The following is a 23,911-nucleotide window of genomic DNA, read 5'->3' as shown; positions in this document are numbered from 1 at the left end:
AATCAAGAAAAATTCATCCGTAGTCGAAATCGGTATGTAAAAACGGTCTTGCAATTGATATGAAACACGACAGAAAGCAATTTGTCGAACTGTAAACATTTTAGACAATGTCGCTTAAATAATTACCTGGTCAAAATGTCATGACGTTTTCTACGAATCGTGTTGTTGTCCTCTGAACATATAAAGCGCCAGGTGAAGAAACAATATCGTCATTATCAAGAGAAAACGGAAATGTGTGTGATTCTCCATCGTCTGGGTTTAATTTTGGCTGTGTGTCAGGTGATTGAAGTATATACTGCTTCTAGTGCTCCTAGATTTTCATTACATCTGCAACCAGGTATGATTCTTATCATATTTTACAATATATACTAAATCAGAACATGACTATCATACTTTAGAGCGTGTCTTCATCTTTAGTTTTAAGACCCTCTTTTACGACCAACTATCAACGTTTCATATTTTTAGAATTAATTTATTGCTCTTTTATTTTTTGCTGTTAAACTTGTTTCATTTTCATACTTAATTGTCACTCATCTTTGGGTGTGGTTTATGATTGTGCACGACGTAAACAATTCACGCTCCCTTACCTTGTTATTTTAGCTATAAATAACTCCATTGTAGATACTACGTATATGTTACACCAAAAATATTCTGTGATTAATAACTTGATAGAGGGAGAGTTTGTACGATATGTTACTGTCTTAATCTGGGTGCTTCTGTTTTGGGAAATCTATAACTTGAAGGGACTATGAAAATCAGACAAAATTGCATAATATATACTTGTCGATTTGACGATTTGAAAGAATCATTACAATACAGATCTCGTTGACAAATGTAAAGGACTAAATGTGGTTGTAAACATAGGAATACACAAACTATACACGATTGTGTTGAAACGACACAAATGGAAGAAACACTTGTAAATGACCATTTGAAATGAAAAACAACCTTCTACACTAAGTAAAATATCTGATAGGTTAGAAGTCCAGGACTTTCCATAAAAGTCAGCCAGTAGGAAATGAAAGGAAGAACATTACTTCTTTCACCACTTCAAAACAGGGCATGAAAAGAATTCGTCGGAAACGAGCATTAATCCAGGAGGGCAATGCCCCACGACATAGTTCATTTATAGAAATATTGTTATTAAATAAAACACACACCATCGTCACATTCACATAGTACTGTTGATTTATAGACAGAATGTTAGTAGATTAAAACAACATCCTCATATTCACATAGTACTGTTGTTTTATAGACAGATTGTTAGTAGATTAAAACAACATCCTCTCATTCATATAATACTGTTGATCCTCACAGTCAAATATGACGTACTGTAAACTAACTAAACTTGAAACAAATGTCGTTATTATCAAAAATATATTTCATCGTAGTAAAATCACCGAAATCTTCCAGACAGGAGGTCACTGACCCAAAACTTGTGTTATGTATATGTGGATTCTTTTAATATTAGTAGTTAGCCATTCCGGAATACGCCTTCTTAAATTAAGTTTAACTTATCTTTTGATTTCTAGCCTATCACGTAGTGTTGGTTAAGTGTAACGGTTTAATTGTTTTTGGTCATGAATAATTGCATTTTACAAGCGACATCCTCTCGTTGAATAGGTAAAACCTTTGATTAGATATAATGGGGCCCAGTAAAAGTATGTTGCGAAATCATGAGGAACAATCATATTGACATACTTAGCCATCAATATTGACAACATCACGGTATTCAACAATCGACATATTTAGATTATGGTTTTCTACTTTTAAGACGGTTACCAACATGTACATATCCGTGTGGAAGTTAAAGCTGACATACTAGTGTGACATCTGTTTATCCACAAGAATTGATATCTTCACAAGAACTGATATCTTCTGCTCAACAAATTGATTTTAAAACGCAAAAATTGCAAGTATGCCGTGGTCCTATGATACCGCTGTACTTAACAGTTTCAATTTGTTTTAAGAGCTGTCAGCCTTAATTCAGTCAATCGTTAATGTTTTGTAAATACCTCATATATTGTTGTTTTCATTCATATAAATAAGCAAACAAATATCAATGTAACTACTTGCTTTCAAGTGATCGATGGTGAGGCCATAAAGTATACAATAGTAAACGCGGGTACTACGATACCGTGGTATTTATAAAAATACAGCGTATGCCGGCCTAATGGTGCTAAAATTGTGAAAAAAGGTTGTTTTCTCGTGACATGTAAACTGGGGTATCACTAATGGGAAAATTTCAACAATTATAAAACCAAGAAAAGATATTAAATTTTCATTCGTTATAAGTTCAAAGACCGTACTTGCCAAAATTCTGGACATTTTTTTTTTCAGTCGAGACAAAATGTGTGTGCAATAGTTATTTAATATCTAAAAATAACTCGCTGACAGATGTCAAGGTTCATGCTTAACGTATTTAAAACCGAAATACGTCAGTACCGTAGGACCCGCGGTATCATAGGATGAGAGTATACGAACTAATAGAAAATAAGAAAATAAATATTTTCATAGATATTGATTGCTATTCGTTATCTTCACGTTTTCATACACAAACAAAAATTTCAAGTATGCACAAGCATGAAAGTAGACTATGTACAACCGTATGATTCACCTAAAATTCTATAATAACAAATTATTAAAGTCAGTAATCAAGTGATACCTTGTACACATTTACAGCATATCCGAGAAAGTTTTCTAGAACAATACACTAATGACGTTTAAAGAGATATTTTGGGGAAAATCATCTTATCCATTTAATTCGTCATTCTTGTTAAATCCGATTTCCCATTTACTTTCACAATATGGACACGTGTTTAAATTAGATCCGGTCTACAGTTAAGGAAAGTTATTATTAATCTTTTATATGATGTCGCTCCTGTGTCATGTTTAAATATACATGAACAATGTACACCTGTTCATAGTGAAAAGACATATTCAAACTGGTGCTGTTTTTCAGCGAAGTCCATAGATGCAGAACCAGGCCCAAACATTCTGAGGACCGAAGGAATAAATGTATTAAAGGGATACATAAAAAATACAAACGATAAAATGGACAATACGAAGGAGACTAATGAGGAACTTATACCATTTTGCATTTTTTGTCTTCAACCTTCATATAAAGATTCAACTGATTGCAAAAAACATTGCACAAATCTCGATGTTAAACAGGGGAAAATCAGTACAAGAGAGAAAAAAATAATCGGCCCTCTGAGAGAAATAATCAGTCCTCAGAGGAAACTAATCCGTACAAAGGACCTCAAGGTCAAGGACGACATATTTGAAGGTATTTATTGATTATGATTGTTTAGATATACCCTTGAGAGACGTTCAGTATCTACATACACGTATACCTTTCTTACTTTTTTTTAACCAGGTACAGGGAATAAAGGCATAGTGGTGATTACGGACGCTTTATGTGCATTTTGCCGACTTTACCCAGTGTATCAACAAACCGACTTTTGTCAACAGAAATTGTGTTCCAGTGCATCCTAACCCATACAGCTTCTAATTACTCTGATATTTCTTTGGAGAATTGTTGATACTTTTCTAGTTTACTGTCGTTTTGATTTTATTCATGGATGGTCTAGTTGTGAATTCAATATTTTCATTATCTGTATGTCCTTTTTATATTCAGTAGATTGATTTGTAGGCAATGTAATTTTCTTATGATGGATTGTATAATATTATTTCTGTGTAACAATGTAAATCTTATACGGTACCAATTTTGATGCACCAGATGCGCATTTCGAGAAATAATGTCTCTTCAGTGATGCTCAACCAAAATGTTTGAAATCCGAAATAACTATGAAGTTTTAAAGCTAAATATAGCCAAAAACAGCGTGCCAAAAAGTGGACAATACAAAGGGTAGAATGTTTCAAATTGTAAAGAACCTATGGAGAAACCGCCATATCCCTGAAGAATACCTAGGAATGCTTAATTAATACCACTTCAAGTCCATACACATTTTTTCTTTTTCAAAATGGAACGGAATATATACGTTAGTTTTCCTAGTGGTATGCCATAACGCAATCATATAGATAGATAAGTTTGTATAAATCATTGAGGGCAAATTCATAATACGTTTTCATCTTTCAAAGAATAGTAAACCGGGATTTTAGCAGAGTTTTCTTTTGTCTTTCGACTTTATAACAAGTGAATCATTATTAGTTTTTCGTGTTGTATGTTTTCATGGTTTCTGTACGCCCAGGAATTTACAACTTTGATTATTTTGTATTTCATTACAACACAATGCAAGGTGAAGATAACGAACAGTGATCAATCATTACAACACAATCAAAGTACTAGTGTGTAGTACGTGTTATAACATACGTTCCAATATCATTTCTAACACTGGGTAGATGTAATAACTTACTAGTATATACCATACAATAATATTGCACGACAACACCGAATGACTAGTATATAGTACATGTAATAGTTCATATTCGCATCAAATGGTGTTTAGTGCACGTATTTACTTACAACAACAATGACATGCGAGTATCTAGTGCAAGTAGTAATTACAAACCCAAACAAATTATCAAGATCAAGTCTATAAATCAAAATCAGTAGTCAAAATTAATGTGTGAAGAACAGCCTTACAATCTTTTGAAGAAATAAAATCAGCATAATAATGTGATAGAACAGAAAACATAGATGTTTGATGTTAACGGCAAACTAACGACTCAAATTTATGACAAACGGGATGATTTCAGCATCTCCGGATCAACTTCCCATATTCATAATTATAAAATATTCCATTATTACTCGCCTTTGGTATTTTGGCTCTAAAATGATTTGACAAGGAAATGGATATTCTGCATATGATCAGTTTTCAAATAGAGACAGGCTACTGAAAAACAATTCAATGTTAAAGGTGTTCCAACAGTCGTTTAAAGTCAGGATTTCGAAATTATATGGCCGTTATAATGCTCTAGTTTGCCAATAAAACCTATCATTGGGTCAAATACTGTCTGACGTGTTTTGTACCGATTGTTAAGCCGTTCTTTACAGACTGATTTTACTTAAAATTGCACCGTATATCTGATCAAGGTATAGGGCTCGTGGCGGTTGTGACCGGTCAACAAGGGATACTCCGCCTAAGCAGCTGGTCCCTCATCTGGCGTACCAAAACATCGTGCTTGCCTTGCTCTCGATTTTGTTTTCTTATGAGATTTGTGAGACTGATCACTTTATTATCTTCACATTTGACATTTTGCCTTCATTGTTTATAATCCTGAAAATAATAACCTAGACGTGTTTTAATTGAATTCAAAGTATACATATGAAAAGAATTTAATGCACTTTTATTTTACTACATGTGTACATGACGAGTTACAATGCTTTTTTCTGATATGTTTATCAATCTTCCACACGTCATACAGCTGACTCTGTCTATCTCCCACACGCCATCCAGCTGACTCTGGCACCGAACATCGTTGTGTCCGCCCAGGTGTTCAGTTTGACCTGAAATCCAGTATTGGTGACGTTTTTTGCCTCTGTGACAACACGGAGATTTGCTGTGTAGGCGGCATCGAGTAAATACAGACCATAGGTTACAGTAGGCTTTTCTTGGAATGCTGTTTTAAAGGTAACCGTCTGAATTAATGGCCAACTTGGAGCAGGGTTTGCGTGTTTTCCCAGTTGTCCTGTTTCACCTATTAGGTTATTTGAAGAATAATCATTGATACTAACATTAAGTTAGATTAAATTGGGAATTCTTTTAGTAGAAATCATACGATGTTTTAGAGTTGAGATACAGATATCATAAAATCCCAGTCTTCCTTTTTCTTTAATTTTGTCTCCTAGAATTTGTGTATGATTAATCTCGATTATGCATTCCTTGAGAAAATCTTATTATGATAAAATACGATGAAAGAAAAACATTATTTCAATCGAACATCATTTCACCATTTTCTTCAACTAAGAAAATAATTTCTGAAGTTGATTGCAATCAACACTTACACGAAGACATGAAATGAAATACCAAAATACTTACATCTGAACTTTTTGTCTAAAACAAAATATAAAAGCAATAAATATGACTAATGATTGAGAAATGCAGGGATTAAATACATGTCATTAAAATATGTACGTGAATGAATATTATGTATACACCTTCGTAAAAGACAGAAAGTGATTACATTAATATATATCATTATACAGGATATTTCTATGAAAAATATGCACATACCTGTTGACAACTGGGTTTCTAGCGCCGAAATAGCTGATTTCATCTCTTTAATAGTGTTCTCCATTTCTACTCGTTTCGATTTTTCTGTGAACAATTGCTCCACAACGTTCCATGTTAAACAGCTTTCGCTGCAGCTACACGTGCCTCGAACGCAAGACGCGTCATTTTGTCCTTCAGTTTTTGGGGTCTATAATTAATCCGAAAAAGAAGGGTAAAGAACTAATTAAAACAAAGACGAAGATAATATACAGTGATCATAACTCATATAAGGAATTCAGAATATAGAGTAAGGCATACAAGGACTCCTGAATATACCAGAGGTGGGATTAGGTGCCTAGGAGAAATAAGAATCCCTTATCGACAGGTGCCACCTGCCTTGAGCCCTATATCTTGATCAGGTAAATGGAGTTATCCGTTAGTCAAAATCAGTGTTCTAAAAACGGCGTAAAAATCGGTATCAAACACGTCAGACAGCATTTGAACCAACGATAAGTTGTTTTGGCAAAGTAGATCATTATAAAGACCATAAAATTCACAAAATACTTACTTTAACCGAGATTGTTGAAATCCCATCACCATCAACGTGTTGTCAATAGTCAATGGACACATGTGGCGACCAAAAACATATCACAAGTGGTCATCCGAGTTACAGAGACAATTTAAAAGTTACCGATATTCTACCTCACTGACTGCAAACTCTACTTTAAATCTCAGCTGATAACATTAATAAAGACTCGTACCCCTCCAGGACTTTGTCCAAAAACAGATAATACAGCAGCAACTGCCATGAGCAGGATGTACATCGTGATGTTCATTCTCGGCTCTACAATTGTATGAATAGAACTGAATGTATAGACAACGTGCTGAAAATCAAACAACTTCAAACACTTTATTCATTTTATAACTACCTTTAACACATTATTTATTTTATAACTACCTTTAACACTTTTTTCTTCTTCATTTTATGACTACCTTGAACAATTTATTAATTTTATAACTACCTTCAACACTTAATTCATTTTATAAATACCTTTAACACTTGAAATGATGTATGATAAATCCAAGCATTTGACTGCAACAAACGTAATTTTTTTATGGCCTTTAAATTCAAAATATATTTTGAAAAGGAATATACATGTACACGTATTTTAAGATAGAAAAATTTAAACATAAAGGAATTATAGAATCGTGATTTTGTCATACAATACGCAATTTCCGAGTTGCCCAATAGTTCTTTCCCTTTGTGAAACGCTTATGCACAGTGAGACGCAAAACATAATATCGTCCACACGCGGTGGGTACAAATGCTTATCGCTGCCTTCATATATTGCCTTAGGGCCGATTATCAGACATCATGCAACCACCAAAACTGCAGGGACACACAATATTTGTAAGTTTATTAGTTATTTGATAATAAATTAGCTCAAACAAAAATCGATAATCACCATTTTTAAAACTTAGAATATCAGTCGTGCAAAGGAGGAAATAAAAAATAATTTCATATTTAATTTAATGGCCTAATTCAAACAAATATTCTTGATATGGTCAGTTTAATGTATATCAACAGTTGATATCAACAAAATTTAAACCTTAATTACTTTTATCCGTATTTATATAGCTAGTATATAGTATATGTATACATCTTGTACCCACCCAGGCATTCAACAGAACACTGAACGTACCTCCATCACAGAACAGCTGATATCTCGGAAGTTGCGTATTAAAAGTACATGATGTAGAAAAGTTTGAGAAGAATATTTGTTGTAAATTGTGGGCAACCTGGATGTTTTAGTATCGCCATTGTACCATCGTCATCGAGTCATTTTACCATATTTTCATCATCAGAAGCTATGATACGATATAGCGCACATTAGCAACAGGATCCCCAAAACGATTGAAAATTGACGCGCGCACTTACATGAAAGTTGAAGATGACGAACAGAGATCAATAAGCAATACAAAATACAAAGTTGGACAAACATGGACCCCTGGATATACCAGAGGTGGGATCAGTATCCTAGGAGAAGTAAGCATCCCCTGTCGACCTTTCACACCTGTCATGAGCAAAGTAAACCGAGTAACCCGTAGTCAAAATCATGTTGCCAAGAAGAACCTAACAAATGGTATGTCAAAAAAAGTATGTCTTATAATGCATTTGCAAACTGTTATGGCTTTAAAGATTGTTTCTTTAACATATTCTTTTGATCAAATCAAAAGGATTTGGAACAAATTCTAACGACTTACAACTCTCTCTCCTAACATTTATAATGGTAATACGTTGCAAAATTTTTCTGTGGCATGTAATTGAAATCCAGATTCACACATCAAAATATTTTAGTCCATTCTTTTTTATATTCACGGTTGCATTTGTGCCTCCTTTGTAACAATTGTCATATACATGTCATGTTGATAATGCTATTGTTTGGGCTTTTTCCGTGATCATTCTATGTTAGGTTTACTTAAGATATTTTTGTCCGCTGATCTGATTACATTAATGTCATAGTTAAAAGTCTTAGCAAACATTGGGTCTTCTAAAAAAAGAAGTTAAAATTCAGGAGTTATAGAAATGCACTATCTAATAATGTATATCAACTTTATTAGACTACTACCTAAATATATTCTAAAGTTTATAGTGTGTGTCCATTATGCTAGTAATCTGTCGTAAAAAAGACACCGTTCTATTTTTATGCAGTAAGGGATGGTCTCTGATAAGATTATCATCCTGAGATTCAATGTACATGTATTTAGAAACAGGTGAGAGAGGTATAGCTGACAAATTAAATACCATGCTTAAAATTCATAACGATTTAGTTCCTGGAAATCTTAGACACTCTTTACTTCAACAAGTTTTGAATAGAATCAAATTACAATTCTCTTAATTTTGTATTCCTTATATTAATTGTTAGATTGATCACGGTTCGTCATCGTCACAATTTCATGTAACAGGAAGGATTGTACTCTTCCTAAATGTAGACATAAGAGTTTGGTCTTGATTTAGATTTGTCAAAAGAAAACAAAGTTCAAATTTTCGCCATAGTTTCAGCTTCTGAAAGGCGAAGATAACGAACAATGATTAATCTCATAACTCCTATGAACAATACAAAATAGAGAGTTCGGCACACATTGACCCCTGGACACACCAGAGGTGAGAGCAGGTGCCTCAGGAGCAAGCATCTCCTTGTCGACCAATCACGTCGATCGTGATCCCTATAGGCAAACCAAGGTAATCCTCATCAAAATAGGTGTAAAGAACGACCTAAATATTGTTATGAAACACGTCAGACAGCATTTGACAAAACACGAAATTAAATGTCGATATCAACCAATCTAACTTTTTGTCTGTACAAAATATCAATTGAAACACTGGTATTACTAATTTAGCTACCTTCTTAATTCAATATCTTATTTTTAAACATGTATAATTATAATGTGATTAAGAAACAATCTTGTTTGGTTTCCATTGTAAATTGATAGAATTTTTAAAACACGCATTAATCTGAAATTTTTCAGTAAGCGTTTATTTATCATATTTAAGTACAGTTTAATTTTGTTTCTCAAAAAAAAAAAAAATACACAAAAAGCACAATTTCGTTATCAATGAATGTGTCCAAAGTATAGTCGTATGGCACACGACAAAAATACGGGGTTCAATGGAAAATATGCAAGTGATATTCTAATATAAAAAGAATCCAATAAAAGAAGTTGCGGTAAAAATTAGCATATCTTATGTCGTACGGTGTCATTTTGAAAATTTCAAGCCATTTGCATCAATTTTAGCAGTTTCTCGACCATATGCCATTCAATAATGATAAACAGGGCAGACGGATAGAGACGTTTCATGTTATGGCGTACTGGAGAGAAATTCAGTATTGCGTAGATTTGGGAATGACACTTCTAGATATTTTTACGACGACGGAAAAGTATCCAAACAACACTAAATCTTTAGTACACAACAGACATAAACGATTTTGAAAAAGACATTTTGGTACCGAGTCTCGTGGTAGGCCAAGATATATCGACAAACGGTTACTGGCAGCAATAAAAGACTCTAACACTACAGCCTGTCGAAACACCGAGACTGTCTGTTTGGTTAGATGTGGTCAGATTACCATCCATATCATACTCTCGCAAAACGTCAGATTATCACGTTTGTATGCGAGATGTCTCTTGCCTTATAGTTCGAGTGCCTGCATCAGTAAATAATCGTGATCATACTGGGTTGACCCAACTTTTCTTGGCATATCGCAAAATATACTTTGACGTCATCATCGGTGCTGAAAGGCGACTGCACAAATAACATGAAGCACCATTTCAGTCTTATTTTAGCATAGATACTTAGTTGAAATTTGCTACGTATATTGAATAATAATGTACTAAAGAGGAGTAAAAATAACATAACGCAGAGTTGATTATTTTTAACTCTGCATCTCTTGTTCAAGAGTTTGCGGGATAACCCTCATATCAATAAATAGGTCCATATTGCTGTGTTCCGCCCATAGATAATTTGAATATAAAGCTATTCACGGAGTTACCTTAAGTCCAGTTCATGAAAATGATTTTCATTAGAAATTGTAAATATTCAGCAGAGGCACTTAAATTCAGGAATTAGTTTTGTATGCCATTCTGCATACACATGCCATGCGCCTTACCTTCTATTGCAATATAGCAAAGTAACTGTCGCGTCCCACGTTCCACTCCGCACTGCTGGCTTAGGCGCTGTTAGGAGTATTTTATAACGTTTGTTGCACGTGTCACTGACGTGACTGATTTTAGGTGGACTAAAACCCTTAGGAAAGTATTCAGTTGATAATTCATCAATTAGGACCGACAGTGAATGATTTTTTAAGAATATTCTGGTAAACAGTTGTCGAGAATCAAGAGATTTGGTGTCAAGCGAAGCGAGGGACCAAATTGAATGGCATACTCAGTAGTTTCACACGAGTACTTAAACTCCTCAGGGTTTCTGTTTAACTTATCATTAACCTTTGGTATTTTTATCCTTTAATTAAAATCATAAAAAATTATCTTGATTGATGCAACTCTATAATGGCAGGTTTTGATAATTAGTACCTGCAAGGGGATTTCAACTACATTCAACAATCAGATGATAGTCTACGGTGAGTAGTTTTCAAGCATAATTATGAATTTTCTACACATTCAAAAAATCTTCATTGGTGTTTCAAGACCATGTGGCATGTCTGTATCTTAAGTGAGATTTCGCGATAAGTGACATGATTAGTATAAATCCTCAAATCGGTTGTTAGGCTGCTCTCACGATAGGTTGTGTACCGCGGGTTGTTCATGATAATTTATTGCTGGAGAGTACATGTAGCTCTGTAGATGAGAAAGTCTTTACTTGGCAATGGAATTGGTTAAGCCTATAGGATTGCACATTTTCATGCATTAATATATCATTCGGCGGTGGCCGTGATAACTTATATTTGTTGCAATGGAATAGATTCAAGTCTATAGGATTGGACGAATTTATCGCGGCAGTGGCCGATGTTAATTTTGAATATTTCATGTGAGGCAATGGAGGTTTCAGCCTATAGGATTGCTCAGTGATATATCCATATCAGCACACATTTTATCCGGCAGTAGCCGTAATCATTCTAAATATTTTGTGACAATATGGAATGGATTTTGCACGGGTTTAAAAAAAAAGAAGGCAGTGGTTTAATTCATTATAAGTTAAGTCTACCTTAACTTACTTTATAGCAATGCAATAAGTTGAGCTCATAGGATTGCACATTTTACGCATCAATTTCTTTCGGCAGTGACCTTCATTAGCAACAATGGAATAAATGAAAGTCTATAAGACTGCACGAGTTTCTTGCAGCTATATCCGACGTTAACATTTCACGTAGAGGTATTGGAATAGGTTTCAGCCTATGGGATTGCACATTGTTATGTGAAAGGCGACGATAACGAACAGTGATCAATCTCATAGCCCCTATAAACAATACAAAATAGAGAGTTGGGCAAACACGGACCCCTGGATATACCAGAGGTTGTATCAGGTGCCTAGGATAAGTAAGCATCCCCTTGTCTACCAGTAACACCCGCCGTGAGCCTTATATCTTGATCACGTAAACATACTTGTCCATAGTCACAATTAGTGAGCCAAGAACGGCCCAACAATCGATATAAAACACGCCAGACAGTATATGACCCAATGATAGGTTGTATAGGCAAAATAAATGGTTATAATTTAGAACTTATACTGATTTTACTTAAAATTGCACCATATATCTGATTAAGGTATAGGGATCGTGGCGGTTGTGACCAGTCAACAAGGGATACTCCGCCTAAGCAGCTGGTCCCTCTTCTGGCGTACCAACACGTCGTGCTTGCCTTGCTCTTGATTTTGTATTTTTATGAGATTTATCAGACTGATCACTTTATTATCTTCACATTTGACATTTTGCCTTCATTGTTTATAATCCTGAAAATAATAACCTAGACGTGTTTTAATTGAATTCAAAGTATACATATGAAAAGAATGTAATGCACTTTTATTTTAGTATATATGTACATGACGTGTTACAATGCTTTTTCTAATACGTTTATAAAACTTCCACACGTCATACAGCTGACTCTGTCTATCTTCCACACGCCATTCAGCTGACTCTGGCACCGAACATCGTTCTGTCCGCCCAGGTGTTCAGTTTGACCTGAAATCCAGTATTGGTGACGTTTGTTGCCTCTGTGAAAACACGGAGATTTGCTGTGTAGGCGGCATCGAGTAAATACAGACCATAGGTTACAATAGGCTTCTCTTGAAATGCTGTTTTAAAGGTAATCGTCTGACTTAATGGCCAACTTGGAGCAGGTTTTACGTGTTTTCCCAGTTGTCCTGCTTCACCTATTAGGTTATTTGAACGAAGATTAATCATTGATTCTAACAATAGGTTAGATGAAATTGAGAATTCTTTTAGTAGAAATCATACGATGTTTTAGAGTTGAGATACAGATAACGCTTCCTTTTCTTTAATTTTGTTTCCTAGAATTTGTGTACGATTGATCTTGATTATGTATTCCTTGAGAAAATCTTATTATGATAAAATACGATGAAAAATAAACACCATTTCATCATTTTCTTCAACTAAAAAATAATTTCTGAAGTGGATTGTAATCAAAACTTACACGAAGACATGAATTGAAGTACCAAAATACTTACATCTGAACTTTTTTTTCTAAAACAAAATATAAAAGCACGAGATATGACTAATGGTTTAGAAAGACAGGGATTAAATAGATATCATTAAAGAATGTATGTGAATGAATACTAATATATACATATATATATATATATATATATATATATATATATATATATACATGTATATATATATATATACATGTATATACTCTTAATGATATACACATACCTGTTGACATCTGGGTTTCTAGCGCCGAAATAGCTGATTTCATATCTTTAATTGTATTCTCCATTTCTACTCGTTTCGACTTTTCTGTGAACAATTGCTCCACAATGTTCCATGTTAAACAGCTTTCGCTGCAGCTACACGTGCCTCGAACGCAAGAGGCGTTATTTTGTCCTTCATTTTTTGGTGTCTATAATTAATCCGAAAAAGAAGGGTAATGAAATATTAAAACAAAGACGAAGATAATGTACAGTGATCAATATCATAACTCATATAAGGAATTCAGAATATGGAGTAAGGCAAACACGGACTCCTGAATATACCAGAGGTGGGATTAGGTGCCTAGGGGAAATAAGAACCCTTTATCGACATGTGCCACCCGCCTTGAGCCCTATATCTTGATCAGGTAAATGGAGTTATTCGTAGTCAAAATCAGTGTTCTAGAAACTGCGTTACAATCGGTATGAAATAAGTCTGACAGCATTTGAACCAACGATAAGTTGTTTTGGCAAAGTAGATCATTATAACCACCATAAAATTGACAAAATACTTACTTTAACCGAGATTGTTGAAATCCCATCACCATCAACGTGTTCGTCAGTAGTCAATGGACACACGTGACGACCAAAAACATATCACATTTGGTCATCCGACTTACACAGACAATTTAAAAGTTACCGATATCCTACCTCACTGACTGCAAACTCAACTTTAAATCTCAACTGATAACATTAAAGAAGAGTCGTACCACTCTAGGACTTTGTCCAGAAATAGATGATGCTGCAGCAACTGCCAAGAGCAGGATGTAGATCGTAATGTTCATTCTCGGATCTACAATTATATGAATGGAATTGAATATATGTAAAACTTATACGGTACCAATTGTGATGCACAAGATGTGCATTTCGACAAGTAATGTCTCTTCAGTGATGCTCAACCGAAATGTTTGAAATCCGAAATAACAATAAACTTGCTAGAGTTATTATACCGGGCGAAGCTCGAACGGGCCGAAGGCCCGTCCGCTAAGCAAGACTCTAAAGGTAACACGTATGTAAAAGAAAAAAGTCAAAATCAGCAAACGAAAAAGAGATAATCTCTATATACGTTCCCTGAAATTTTCGTGATCCATATGGGCGCCGCCATTTATTGTTTCATTACCTGTTTCAACAGTTATTCGTGTTTTATTTTGAATGCCAATAATAGAAGACTCTAACGTGCAATTCGTAATTTAAATACTCAGTTTGTTCAAATTGAATAGTATAATTATCATTGTAACAGTTTTGAGCAAATAAATACATATAAAACCGTAATACGACTAAATAGATGAACGAATTCATAAGTTTCTTTGAATAAGAATATACGATAAAATTACGGTTACCTTTTTACCATTTTGAATTTATTGGTTACTTTTGTTTAGTTTTAACGGCCTTTTTCATTGCATACAGAATGTATTATTGTTGTTTATAATTGTTTGCTTTGAAAAAGAGAAAAAAGTCGAGGCTAAATGTGACGTCACAATGCACAGTTTACGTCGCCTTGCGTTTTATTTCCCACGTTCAATGTATAGGCGGATCATGTAAAACTGTTGTCCCCATATAAACTCCTTTAATATTGAGATGTTACTGGGTGTTTAGCGCAAGGAAATTTCATTCAAAATATATATTTATAAATGAATCATAATCTACCGTACTTAACGGAATTATGATTACCACTCGGGACACGGAGTTACGTACATGCTTCGCTCGGTCCAACGGTCACACCGTATACATATTAGGGGAAAAAAACAGAGTGCCAAACAAGTAGAGTCAAATTCGTTTTAGGATAAAAGCTATGCATGAGGGAGATAATCCTTAATTTTGAAATGAATTTCTAAATTTTACCTCCGTGGCCGAGTGGTTAGAGCATTGTGCTCAAAATCACACGGCCTCTCACCTTTGTCGGCGCGGGTTCCAATCCCGCTCGCGCCGGTAAGTGAGAAAGTTTCCCAGTTTACTTTCGGAACGTCGGTAGTCTCTTCCCAGATACATTGTATCTGGGTTATCTCTTCCACCAATAAAAACTGAGCGCCACCATATAACTGAAAAATTGTTGAGTGTGGCAGAAAACATCGAAACAAACAAGAAAATTTTTATGTCTACCTTTAACACTTGAAATGATTTATGATAAATCCAAGCGAACATAAGTTTTTTTTTATTTTATGGCCTTTAAATTCAAAATATACTTTGAAAAGGAATATACACGTATTTAAAATAGAAAAATATAAACGTAAGGAATTATAGAATCGTGATGTTGTCATACGCTTAAAAGTACATGAAGTAGAAAAGTTTGAGAATAATATTTATTGTAAATTGTGGGCAACCTAGATGTTTTGGTACCGCCATTGTACCATCGTCGTCGAGTCATTTTACCATATTTTCATCATCAGAAGCTATGATACGATATAGCGCACATTAGCAACAGGATCCCCAAAACGATTGAAAATTGACACACGCACTTAAATGAAAGTTGAAGATGACGAACAGAGATCAATAAGCAATTCAAAATACAAATTGGACAAACACGGACACCTGGATATACCAGAGGTGGGATCAGTTGCCTAGGAGGAGTAAACACCCCCTGTCGACCGGTCACATCTGCCGTGAGTAAAGTAGACGGAGTAACCCATAGTCAAAATCAACCTAAAAAATCAACCTAGCAAATGGTATGTCAAAAAAGAGAACCATGTAGCATAATGCATTTGCAAACTAATATGACTTAATAAGATTGTTTCTTTAACATATTCTTTTGATCAAATCAAAAGGATTTGGAACAAGTTCTAATAACTTACAAGTCCCTCTCCTAAGACTTAGAATGGTAATGCGTTACAAAAAATTTCTGTGGTATGTAATTAAAATTCAGATTCGATTCACACATCAAAATATTTTAGTCCATTCTTTTTTATATTCACGGTTGCATTTGTGCCTCCTTTGTAACAATTGTCATATACATGTCATGTTGATAATGCTATTGTTGGGGCTTTTTCGATGATCATTCTATGTTAGGTTTACTTAAAATATTTTAGTCCGCTGATCTGAATACATTAATGTCATAGTTAAACATCTTTACAAAGATTGGGTCTTAAAAAAAACAAGTTAAAATTCAGCATTTATAGAAATGCACCATCTAATAGTGTATATCAATTTTTTTTAGACTACTACCTAAATATATTCTAAAGTTTATAGTGAGTGGCCATTATGCTAGTAATATGTTGAAAAAAAATGACACCGTTCTATTTTTATGCAATAACGGATGACCCCTACTAAGATTATCATCCTGGGATTCAATGTACATGTGTCTAGAGACAGGTTAGAGAGGGATATCTGGCAAATGAAATACCATGCTTAAAATTCATCACGAGTTAGTTCCTGGAAATCTTAGACACTCTTTACTTCAACAAGTTTTGAATAGAATCAAATTACAATTCTCTTAATTTTCTATTCATTATAGTAACTGTTGGATTGATCACGGTTCGTTATCGTCACAATTACATGCAGCGGGGAGGATTGCACTCTTCCTAAATGTAGACGTAAGAGTTTGGTCTTGATTTGGATTTGTCGAACGAGAAAAAAGTTCCAATCGTTCCCTTAGTTTCAGCTTCTAAAAGACGAAGATAACGAACAGTGATCAATCTCATAACTCCTATAAACAATACAAAATAGATAGTTGGGCAAACACGGAACGCTGGATATACCAGGAGTAAGCATCCCCTGTCGACCGGTCACACCCGCCATGTGCTCTCTATGTATTTGTAAAGAAATCGTCTGCAAACCTACCAAGGGCACAAAAGCCATTTTAAATTGAAAAGACACGGCTGGTCCTTGTAAAGGCGATCAGTTCTAGCGCAGACCACCTTCTCGGCAAAATGAAGGGGACGAATGGGATGAAGAACTCTTGATTGAAAAAAGTGTGTACTCCGTAGCTCGGTGGTAGATCGGTCGTTTCATAACCTTTAGGCCACGAGTTCGTGTCCCACTTGTGCCATGACCGTGTCAAATCTAAGATATAAACATAGGTATTAGTAATTGCGCCTTCACCAAATTTTCGGTATCTCTAAATGATAAAGATAACGAATAATGACCAATCTCCTGACTCCTATAAGGAATACAAAATTAGGACTTCAGCATACAAGCGCCACTGCATATACCAGAGGTGGGATCAGATGCCTGGGAGGAACAACCATCTCCTTGTCGACCAGTCACATCGACCTTGAGCGCTGTATATCGATAGGAAAAAGGGATAATATGAATTAAAATCGGTGTAAAGAACGACCTAACTATTGTTATGAAACACGTCAGACAGCATTTGACAAAATACGAAATTAAATGTAGATATCAACCAATCTAACTTTTCGTCTGTACAAAATGTCAATTGAGACACTGGTATTACTAATCTAATTACTTTCTTAATTCAAATCACATATTCTAAAACATGTATATAATTTTATTAAGAAACAATCTTCCTTCTTTTCCATTGTAAATTGATAGAATTTTGAAAACACGCATTAATCTGAAATTTTCAGTAAGTGTTTATTTATCATATTTAAGTACAGCTTGACGCTGTTTCTCAAACAATATAGTCCTATCGCACACGAACAAAAATACGGGGTTCAATGGGAAATACGCAAGTAATTTTCTAATATAAAAAGAATCCAATAAAAGAAGTTGCGGTAAAAATTAGCACATCTTATGTCGTACGGTGGCATTTTGAAAATTTCAAGCCATTTGCGTCAATTTTAGCAGTTTCCCGACCATATGCAATTCAATAATCATAAACAGTGCAGACGGATATCACGGCGCACTGGAGAGAAATTCAGTATTGCGTAGATTTAGAAATGACGCTTCTATATATTTTTAAGATGACGGAAAAGTATCGGAACGTCACTAAATCTTTAGTACACAATCGACATACATGTAGACGACTTTGAAGAGTAAATTGTGGTATTGAGTCCCGTGGTAGGCCAAAATATCCCGACAAACGACTACTGGCAGCATTAAAAGACTCTAACACTACAGCCTGTCGAAACACTGTGAGACTGTCTGTTTAGTTAGATGTGGTCAGATTACCGTCCATACAATACTCCCGCAAAACATCAGATCATCACGTTTGTATGCGAGATGTCTCTTGCCTGAAAGTTCGAGTGCGTGCATCAGTAAATTATCTCGATCATACTGGGTTGACTCAACATTTCTTGGCATATCGCAAAATATACTTTGACGTCATCATCGGTGCAGAAAGGCGACTCCACAAATAACATGAAGCGCCATTTCAGTCTTATTTGAGCATAGATACTTAGTTGAAATTTGCTATGTATATTGAATAATATTGTGCTAAAGAGTAATAAAAATAACATAACGGAGAGTTGATTATTTTTAAATTTACATCACTTGTCCACGATTTTGCGCGATAACCATCATATAAATAAAATATGTCCATAATGGTGGGATCCGCCCATAAACAATTTGAGTATAAAGCTATTCACTGAGTTACCTTTAGTCCAGTTCATGAAAATTAAATTTCATTTGAAATTGTAAATATTCAGCATAGGCACTTAAATTCAACAATTAATTTCGTATTTCCACACAAATTAGTATGGGATCTTGGTAGGATTCTGTGTATACGTGTCACGCGCCTTACCTTCTATTGCAATATAACAATGTAACTGTCGCGTCTCACGTTCCACTTCGCACTGCTGGCTTAGGCGCTGTTAGGAGTATTTCATCATGTCTGTTGCAAGTGTTGCTGACGTGACTGATTTTAATTGGATTAAACCCTAAGGAAAGTATTCTGACAACGATCGAGAGTGAGTGATTTGTAAGTATATGTTAATAAACTTTTCTCGAGTACCAAGTGATTTGGCGCCGAGCGAAGCGAGGGTTCAAATCGAGTGATTCAAACGAGTACTTTTAAAAACTCTTGGTGGTTTCTGTTTAACTAATCATAACCCTTATGTATTCTTTATCTTTTAATTAAAATCACAAGAAATTATCTTGATTGATACTGGCTCGTTTTGATAGTTAGTACCTAAAAGGGAATTTTACCTGTATTTAACAGTCAGGTGATGGTTTACGGTGAGCAGTTTTCAATAATAATAATAATAATGATTGGTTTTATATAGCGCCTTTTCCATCGTATGCTGCTCAAAGCGCTTTACAATAATCAATGTACATTATTACCCCGGCAGACCTTATATCAATCTAGAACTTTCTCAGTCTCCTTGGAAGCATACAGTGCAAGTTGCCAATGCAAGCGCTAGAGCACTAACATTGTAACAATATCTTTCACTGTCTATAGCCAGGTACCCCTTTTACACTTGGGTGGAGTGAGGAAATTCATGTAAAGTGCCTTTCCCAAGGACACAACGTCAGCCCTGCCGCGGCCAAGACTCGAACCCACGACCTTTCGGTCGAGAGTCTGACGGCCTAACCACTCGGCCACCGACGCCATAATTATGAATTTTCTACACGTTCAAAATATCGTCATTGATGTTTCAAGACCATGTGCCATGTCTGTATCTTAATTGAGATTTCGCGAGAAGTGACGAGATTAGTAAAATTCCTCACATTCGTTGTTTGGCTGCTCTCACGATAGGTTGTGTACCGCGGGTTGTCCGTGATAATTTATTGCTGATAAGTACGTGTATCTCTGTAGATGAGTAAACCTATACTTGGGAATCAATAGGTTAAGCCTCTAGGTTTGCACATTTTTATGCATAAATATTTCATTTGGCGGTGGGCGTGATAACTTATATTTGTGGCAATGGAATAGATTCAAGTCTATAGGATTGCACGAATTTTTCGCGGCAGAGGCCGATGTTGATTTTAAGTATTTCACGTTGAGGCAATGGAATAGGTTTAAGCCTATAGGATTGCTCAGTGATATATCCAGTTTAGTATACATTTCATCCGGTAGTAGCCGTAATCATTCTAAATATTTTGTGACAATATGGAATGGATATTGCACGGGTTTTTTTTTTTTTAAAAAGAAGGCTTAATTCAGTATAAGTTAAGTCTACCTTTACTTACTTTATAGCAATGGAATAAATTGAACTCATAGGATTGCACATTTTACGCATCAATTTCTTTCGGCAGTGGCATTCATTAGTGACAATGGAATAGATAAAATTCTATAAGACTGCATGAGTTTCTTGCAGCTGTGGCCGACGTTAAATTTTAACATTTCACGCAGAGGTATTGGAATGTTTCAGGCTATGGGATTGCACATTGCTATGTTAAAGGCGACGATAACGAGCAGCGATCAATCTCATAACCCCTATCAGCAATACAAAATAGAGAGTTGGGCAAACACGGACCGCTGGATATACCAGGAGTGGGATCAGGTGCCTTGGCTATCACTTCTGTTTCATGCTTAGATATTTTTGAAAGTAGATATTAAAGGGGCATGGACACAATTTTAGCTGCAAATGTTAATATTTTATTTTTTCATTTTTTATTGTTTACAATGCTTAATTAAAGTATTTTTTAATGGTTTCCCAAAATTTTAATATCAGCTGTTGAATTATAAGTGTGATGCAGCATTTTCAATTCCTTGTTATGTAAACAAGGCTCGTCCCATGTTTTTGTTGACATTAAACTGTTTAATAGAAAATAGCGTGTTTAAAATAAAATGAAATGTGCCAAACACTAGAAAATATTTAATTGTGTTAAGAATTCACTTACAAATTAAAAAAATATATGCTTAAACAAAACGTTTACTAGTTTATATTATTTAACCTATGTAAACAATAACATAGCACGAGCCTTGTTTACATAACAAGAACTTGTGACCTCTGTACCTCCCATGTACCTTGACTACTGAGATTCAAATTTTTGCTGATCATTAGTAATACCCAAGTTAAGCATTCTAAACATTAAAAACCAAAAAATAAAATTTGAAAATGTTCAGCTTAAATCGTGTCCATGTCCCTTTAAAGGTAAATTAACAACTCAACTTTATAACAAACGGGGTGATTTCAGATTCTCCATCTTGTACTTCTCATATGTATGTAGCTATATTCCATTATCAACTGTTTCGATACGCAAGAGCTTGTTCTGCGTATGGTCAGTTTTTAAATCGAAGCAGGCTACTGACAAACAAGTTGATGGTGCAGGGATGTCAACAGTCCGTTTTAAGTCAGCATTTCGCAAATTCTATGGTCGTTATAACGATCTAGTTTGCCAATACAACCTACATGTATCATTGGGTCAAATGCTGTCTGACGTGTTACATACCGATTGTTAGGCCGGTCTTGGTACACTAATTTTGACTAAGGAAAACTCCGTCTAGCTGATCTAGATTTAGGGCTCACAGTAGGCACCCGATCCCACCTCTGGCATATCCAGGGGCTGTGTTGGCCCAACTCTCTATTTTATATTGCTTATAGGAGTTATGAGATTGATCACTGTTCGATATCTTAATCTTTCATGAACAGACCTGAAAAATGTTTGTGCAAACGCGAAATATCATTATCGTAATGTAGTGCATATTTGCCGTTCTAAAATAGTACTTAGTTTTCTGGGTAGAATATCCGAGCCAACGAGAAGCATTGATGCAAACTGTGGAGCGTGTTTGTTATCAGTCAATAAATAACGTCGAAACAATTCAAACATTTTCTTGTTTGCTGTGATGATTGACCACATAATCATGTCCGTATTTCTTTAAAAAAAAACATAACAACGTGGTATAAATGTTAGACACCATGTAATCATCGATTATTTGAATTTACAGTCTGGACAGTTTGTTTTATACTGACATGATGAATCTAAATTAGCTCAGAGCTGAATTGTGTTGTGATGTGCTATGGCTTAAAATAGCTTATGTGACATCGAGGATGAGTTCCTGGCGTAAAGCAGTACGTGACTTGAAATTTATCACATTGCATCTCTTCTTAATCAGTTGTTAAATTATCCTAATAGATAAACATTAAATGAATAAATGAAAATTAGCATCGTAGATTTTGTCTGTTATTTACCCCCCCCCCCCTTTAAAGAAATTAATTTTGAAAAGTCTTCAGCTAAAAGTAATATAAACAGACATACATTTTTACCTTGTGAGTTTATTCTCTCGATATAAGATTAGAAACTCGTAACAATGATTTTTCAACACCGTTTTCAATGTAAGGTGAAGAAAACGAACAGTGATCAATCTCATAACTCCTATAAGCAATGCAAAATAGATAGTTGGGCAAACACGGACCCTCGGACACACCAGAGGTGGGACCAGGTGCCTAGGAGGAGTAAGCATCCCCTGTTGACCGGTCACACCCACCGTGAGCCCCATATCCTGATCAGGTAAATTATAGCTGAAAGACCCATGTCTTGCACTTTTTATGTGTTAGAATGAAAAAGATTTAATATAACCCTCAGTGGTATGTTTTTAACGTCATCATACACTGTAGGTCTAAGTTTGTGGTTATCTATTCCTTCTGGTGACGTCATGATTACGCGATAACACGTCATGATTACGAGTTGATGTCTTTATAATGAGAAAATGAGATGACTTTTATTAGTGTGTGAGAATGGAAGAACTGTTAAAGCTGAAGTTAAGACATCACAGTAGAACCACAAATTATTAATTATATATACAACACTAGAATTCTCTATCACATTATTAACAATGTAAGCTGATTTGTTTTATTCTTTTAAATCTTGATCTCTAAAGGGAATCAAATCTATTAAGTGCTTGTCTCAGAGAGAAACAGGCAAAATCAGAAAAAATATTCTAGAAGGGGGATCAAAACTTTCCAAGAATGATATTTTTTGATGCACGGTCTAAAGTGAGTCAATCGTGAGACCAAAATATAGGTCAAGTTCATTCTATTTATAGTAACACAAGCAAACTGCATTTCGGTCAATCCCTTCGTATCTCGTTATTTTGACATTGTGTCTCCTTTTTTTCTTACTTCGTATCTTGTTATTTTCACTTTTCATTTATGTCTTACTACTTCGTATCTCATTATTTTGACTCTTCATTTATTGTTTACTACTTCGTATCTCGTTATTTTGAATTTTCATCTCTTATTTTTACTATTTCGTATCTGTTTATTTTGACTTTTCATAACTTTTTTTTCTACTTCGTATTGCATTATTTTGACATTTCATCTCTTTTGTACTACTCTGTATGGCGTTATTTTTATTTTATTTTTATCTCTTTTTCACAATTTTGTATCGCATTATTTTGAAATTTCATCTTTCTTTTTTTTACTACTTCGTATCTCGTTATTTTGACATTTCATCTCTTTTTTACTACTTAGTATTTCGTTTTTTGAATTTCCATCTCGTTATCACG

General features: G+C 34.8%; 3 protein-coding genes across 3 annotated transcripts; 1 reads left to right on the top strand and 2 right to left on the bottom strand.

The window, feature by feature from the left end:
* LOC125682259 (uncharacterized) lies at positions 1 to 4,132 on the top strand. The gene is made up of 3 exons (XM_048922733.2): positions 1 to 337; positions 2,963 to 3,289; positions 3,380 to 4,132. Exons 1-3 carry the CDS (start codon positions 232 to 234, stop codon positions 3,496 to 3,498), a joined length of 552 nt encoding a protein of 183 aa, XP_048778690.2. The 5' UTR covers positions 1 to 231; the 3' UTR covers positions 3,499 to 4,132.
* A 1,156-nt stretch (positions 4,133 to 5,288) lies between these two features.
* Positions 5,289 to 10,917, bottom strand: LOC125682260 (uncharacterized). The gene is made up of 5 exons (XM_056157436.1): positions 10,850 to 10,917; positions 6,941 to 7,023; positions 6,201 to 6,387; positions 6,006 to 6,020; positions 5,289 to 5,664 (listed from the first exon to the last, which is right to left on the bottom strand). The coding sequence occupies exons 2-5, from the start codon at positions 7,013 to 7,015 to the stop codon at positions 5,402 to 5,404; spliced, it is 540 nt and encodes a 179-aa protein (XP_056013411.1). The 5' UTR covers positions 7,016 to 7,023; positions 10,850 to 10,917; the 3' UTR covers positions 5,289 to 5,401.
* Positions 10,918 to 12,727: 1,810 nt separating this feature from the next.
* Positions 12,728 to 19,302, bottom strand: LOC125682264 (uncharacterized). The gene is made up of 5 exons (XM_056157437.1): positions 19,262 to 19,302; positions 14,337 to 14,419; positions 13,592 to 13,778; positions 13,381 to 13,395; positions 12,728 to 13,065 (listed from the first exon to the last, which is right to left on the bottom strand). Exons 2-5 carry the CDS (start codon positions 14,409 to 14,411, stop codon positions 12,821 to 12,823), a joined length of 522 nt encoding a protein of 173 aa, XP_056013412.1. The 5' UTR covers positions 14,412 to 14,419; positions 19,262 to 19,302; the 3' UTR covers positions 12,728 to 12,820.
* Between the last annotated feature and the right edge of the window lie 4,609 nt (positions 19,303 to 23,911).

This window comes from Ostrea edulis, chromosome 2 (assembly GCF_947568905.1).
Source record: "Ostrea edulis chromosome 2, xbOstEdul1.1, whole genome shotgun sequence".
Classification (NCBI taxonomy): domain Eukaryota; kingdom Metazoa; phylum Mollusca; class Bivalvia; order Ostreida; family Ostreidae; genus Ostrea; species Ostrea edulis.
The sequence above is the reverse complement of the archived record's forward strand: the minus strand, read 5'-3'. Positions and strand labels throughout refer to the sequence as shown.

Excerpts from the sequence above, each read along its gene's own strand:
- LOC125682264 (XM_056157437.1), bottom strand. The coding sequence starts at position 14,411 with ATGAACATTACGATCTACATCCTGCTCTTGGCAGTTGCTGCAGCATCA. Across the intron at positions 13,779-14,336 it reads CTGGACAAAGTCCTAGAGTG|ACACCAAAAAATGAAGGACA; the intron begins GTACGACTCTTC and ends GATTAATTATAG.
- LOC125682260 (XM_056157436.1), bottom strand. The coding sequence starts at position 7,015 with ATGAACATCACGATGTACATCCTGCTCATGGCAGTTGCTGCTGTATTA. Across the intron at positions 6,388-6,940 it reads TTGGACAAAGTCCTGGAGGG|ACCCCAAAAACTGAAGGACA; the intron begins GTACGAGTCTTT and ends GATTAATTATAG.
- LOC125682259 (XM_048922733.2), top strand. The coding sequence starts at position 232 with ATGTGTGTGATTCTCCATCGTCTGGGTTTAATTTTGGCTGTGTGTCAG. Across the intron at positions 338-2,962 it reads TTCATTACATCTGCAACCAG|CGAAGTCCATAGATGCAGAA; the intron begins GTATGATTCTTA and ends GCTGTTTTTCAG. Across the intron at positions 3,290-3,379 it reads CAAGGACGACATATTTGAAG|GTACAGGGAATAAAGGCATA; the intron begins GTATTTATTGAT and ends TTTTTTAACCAG.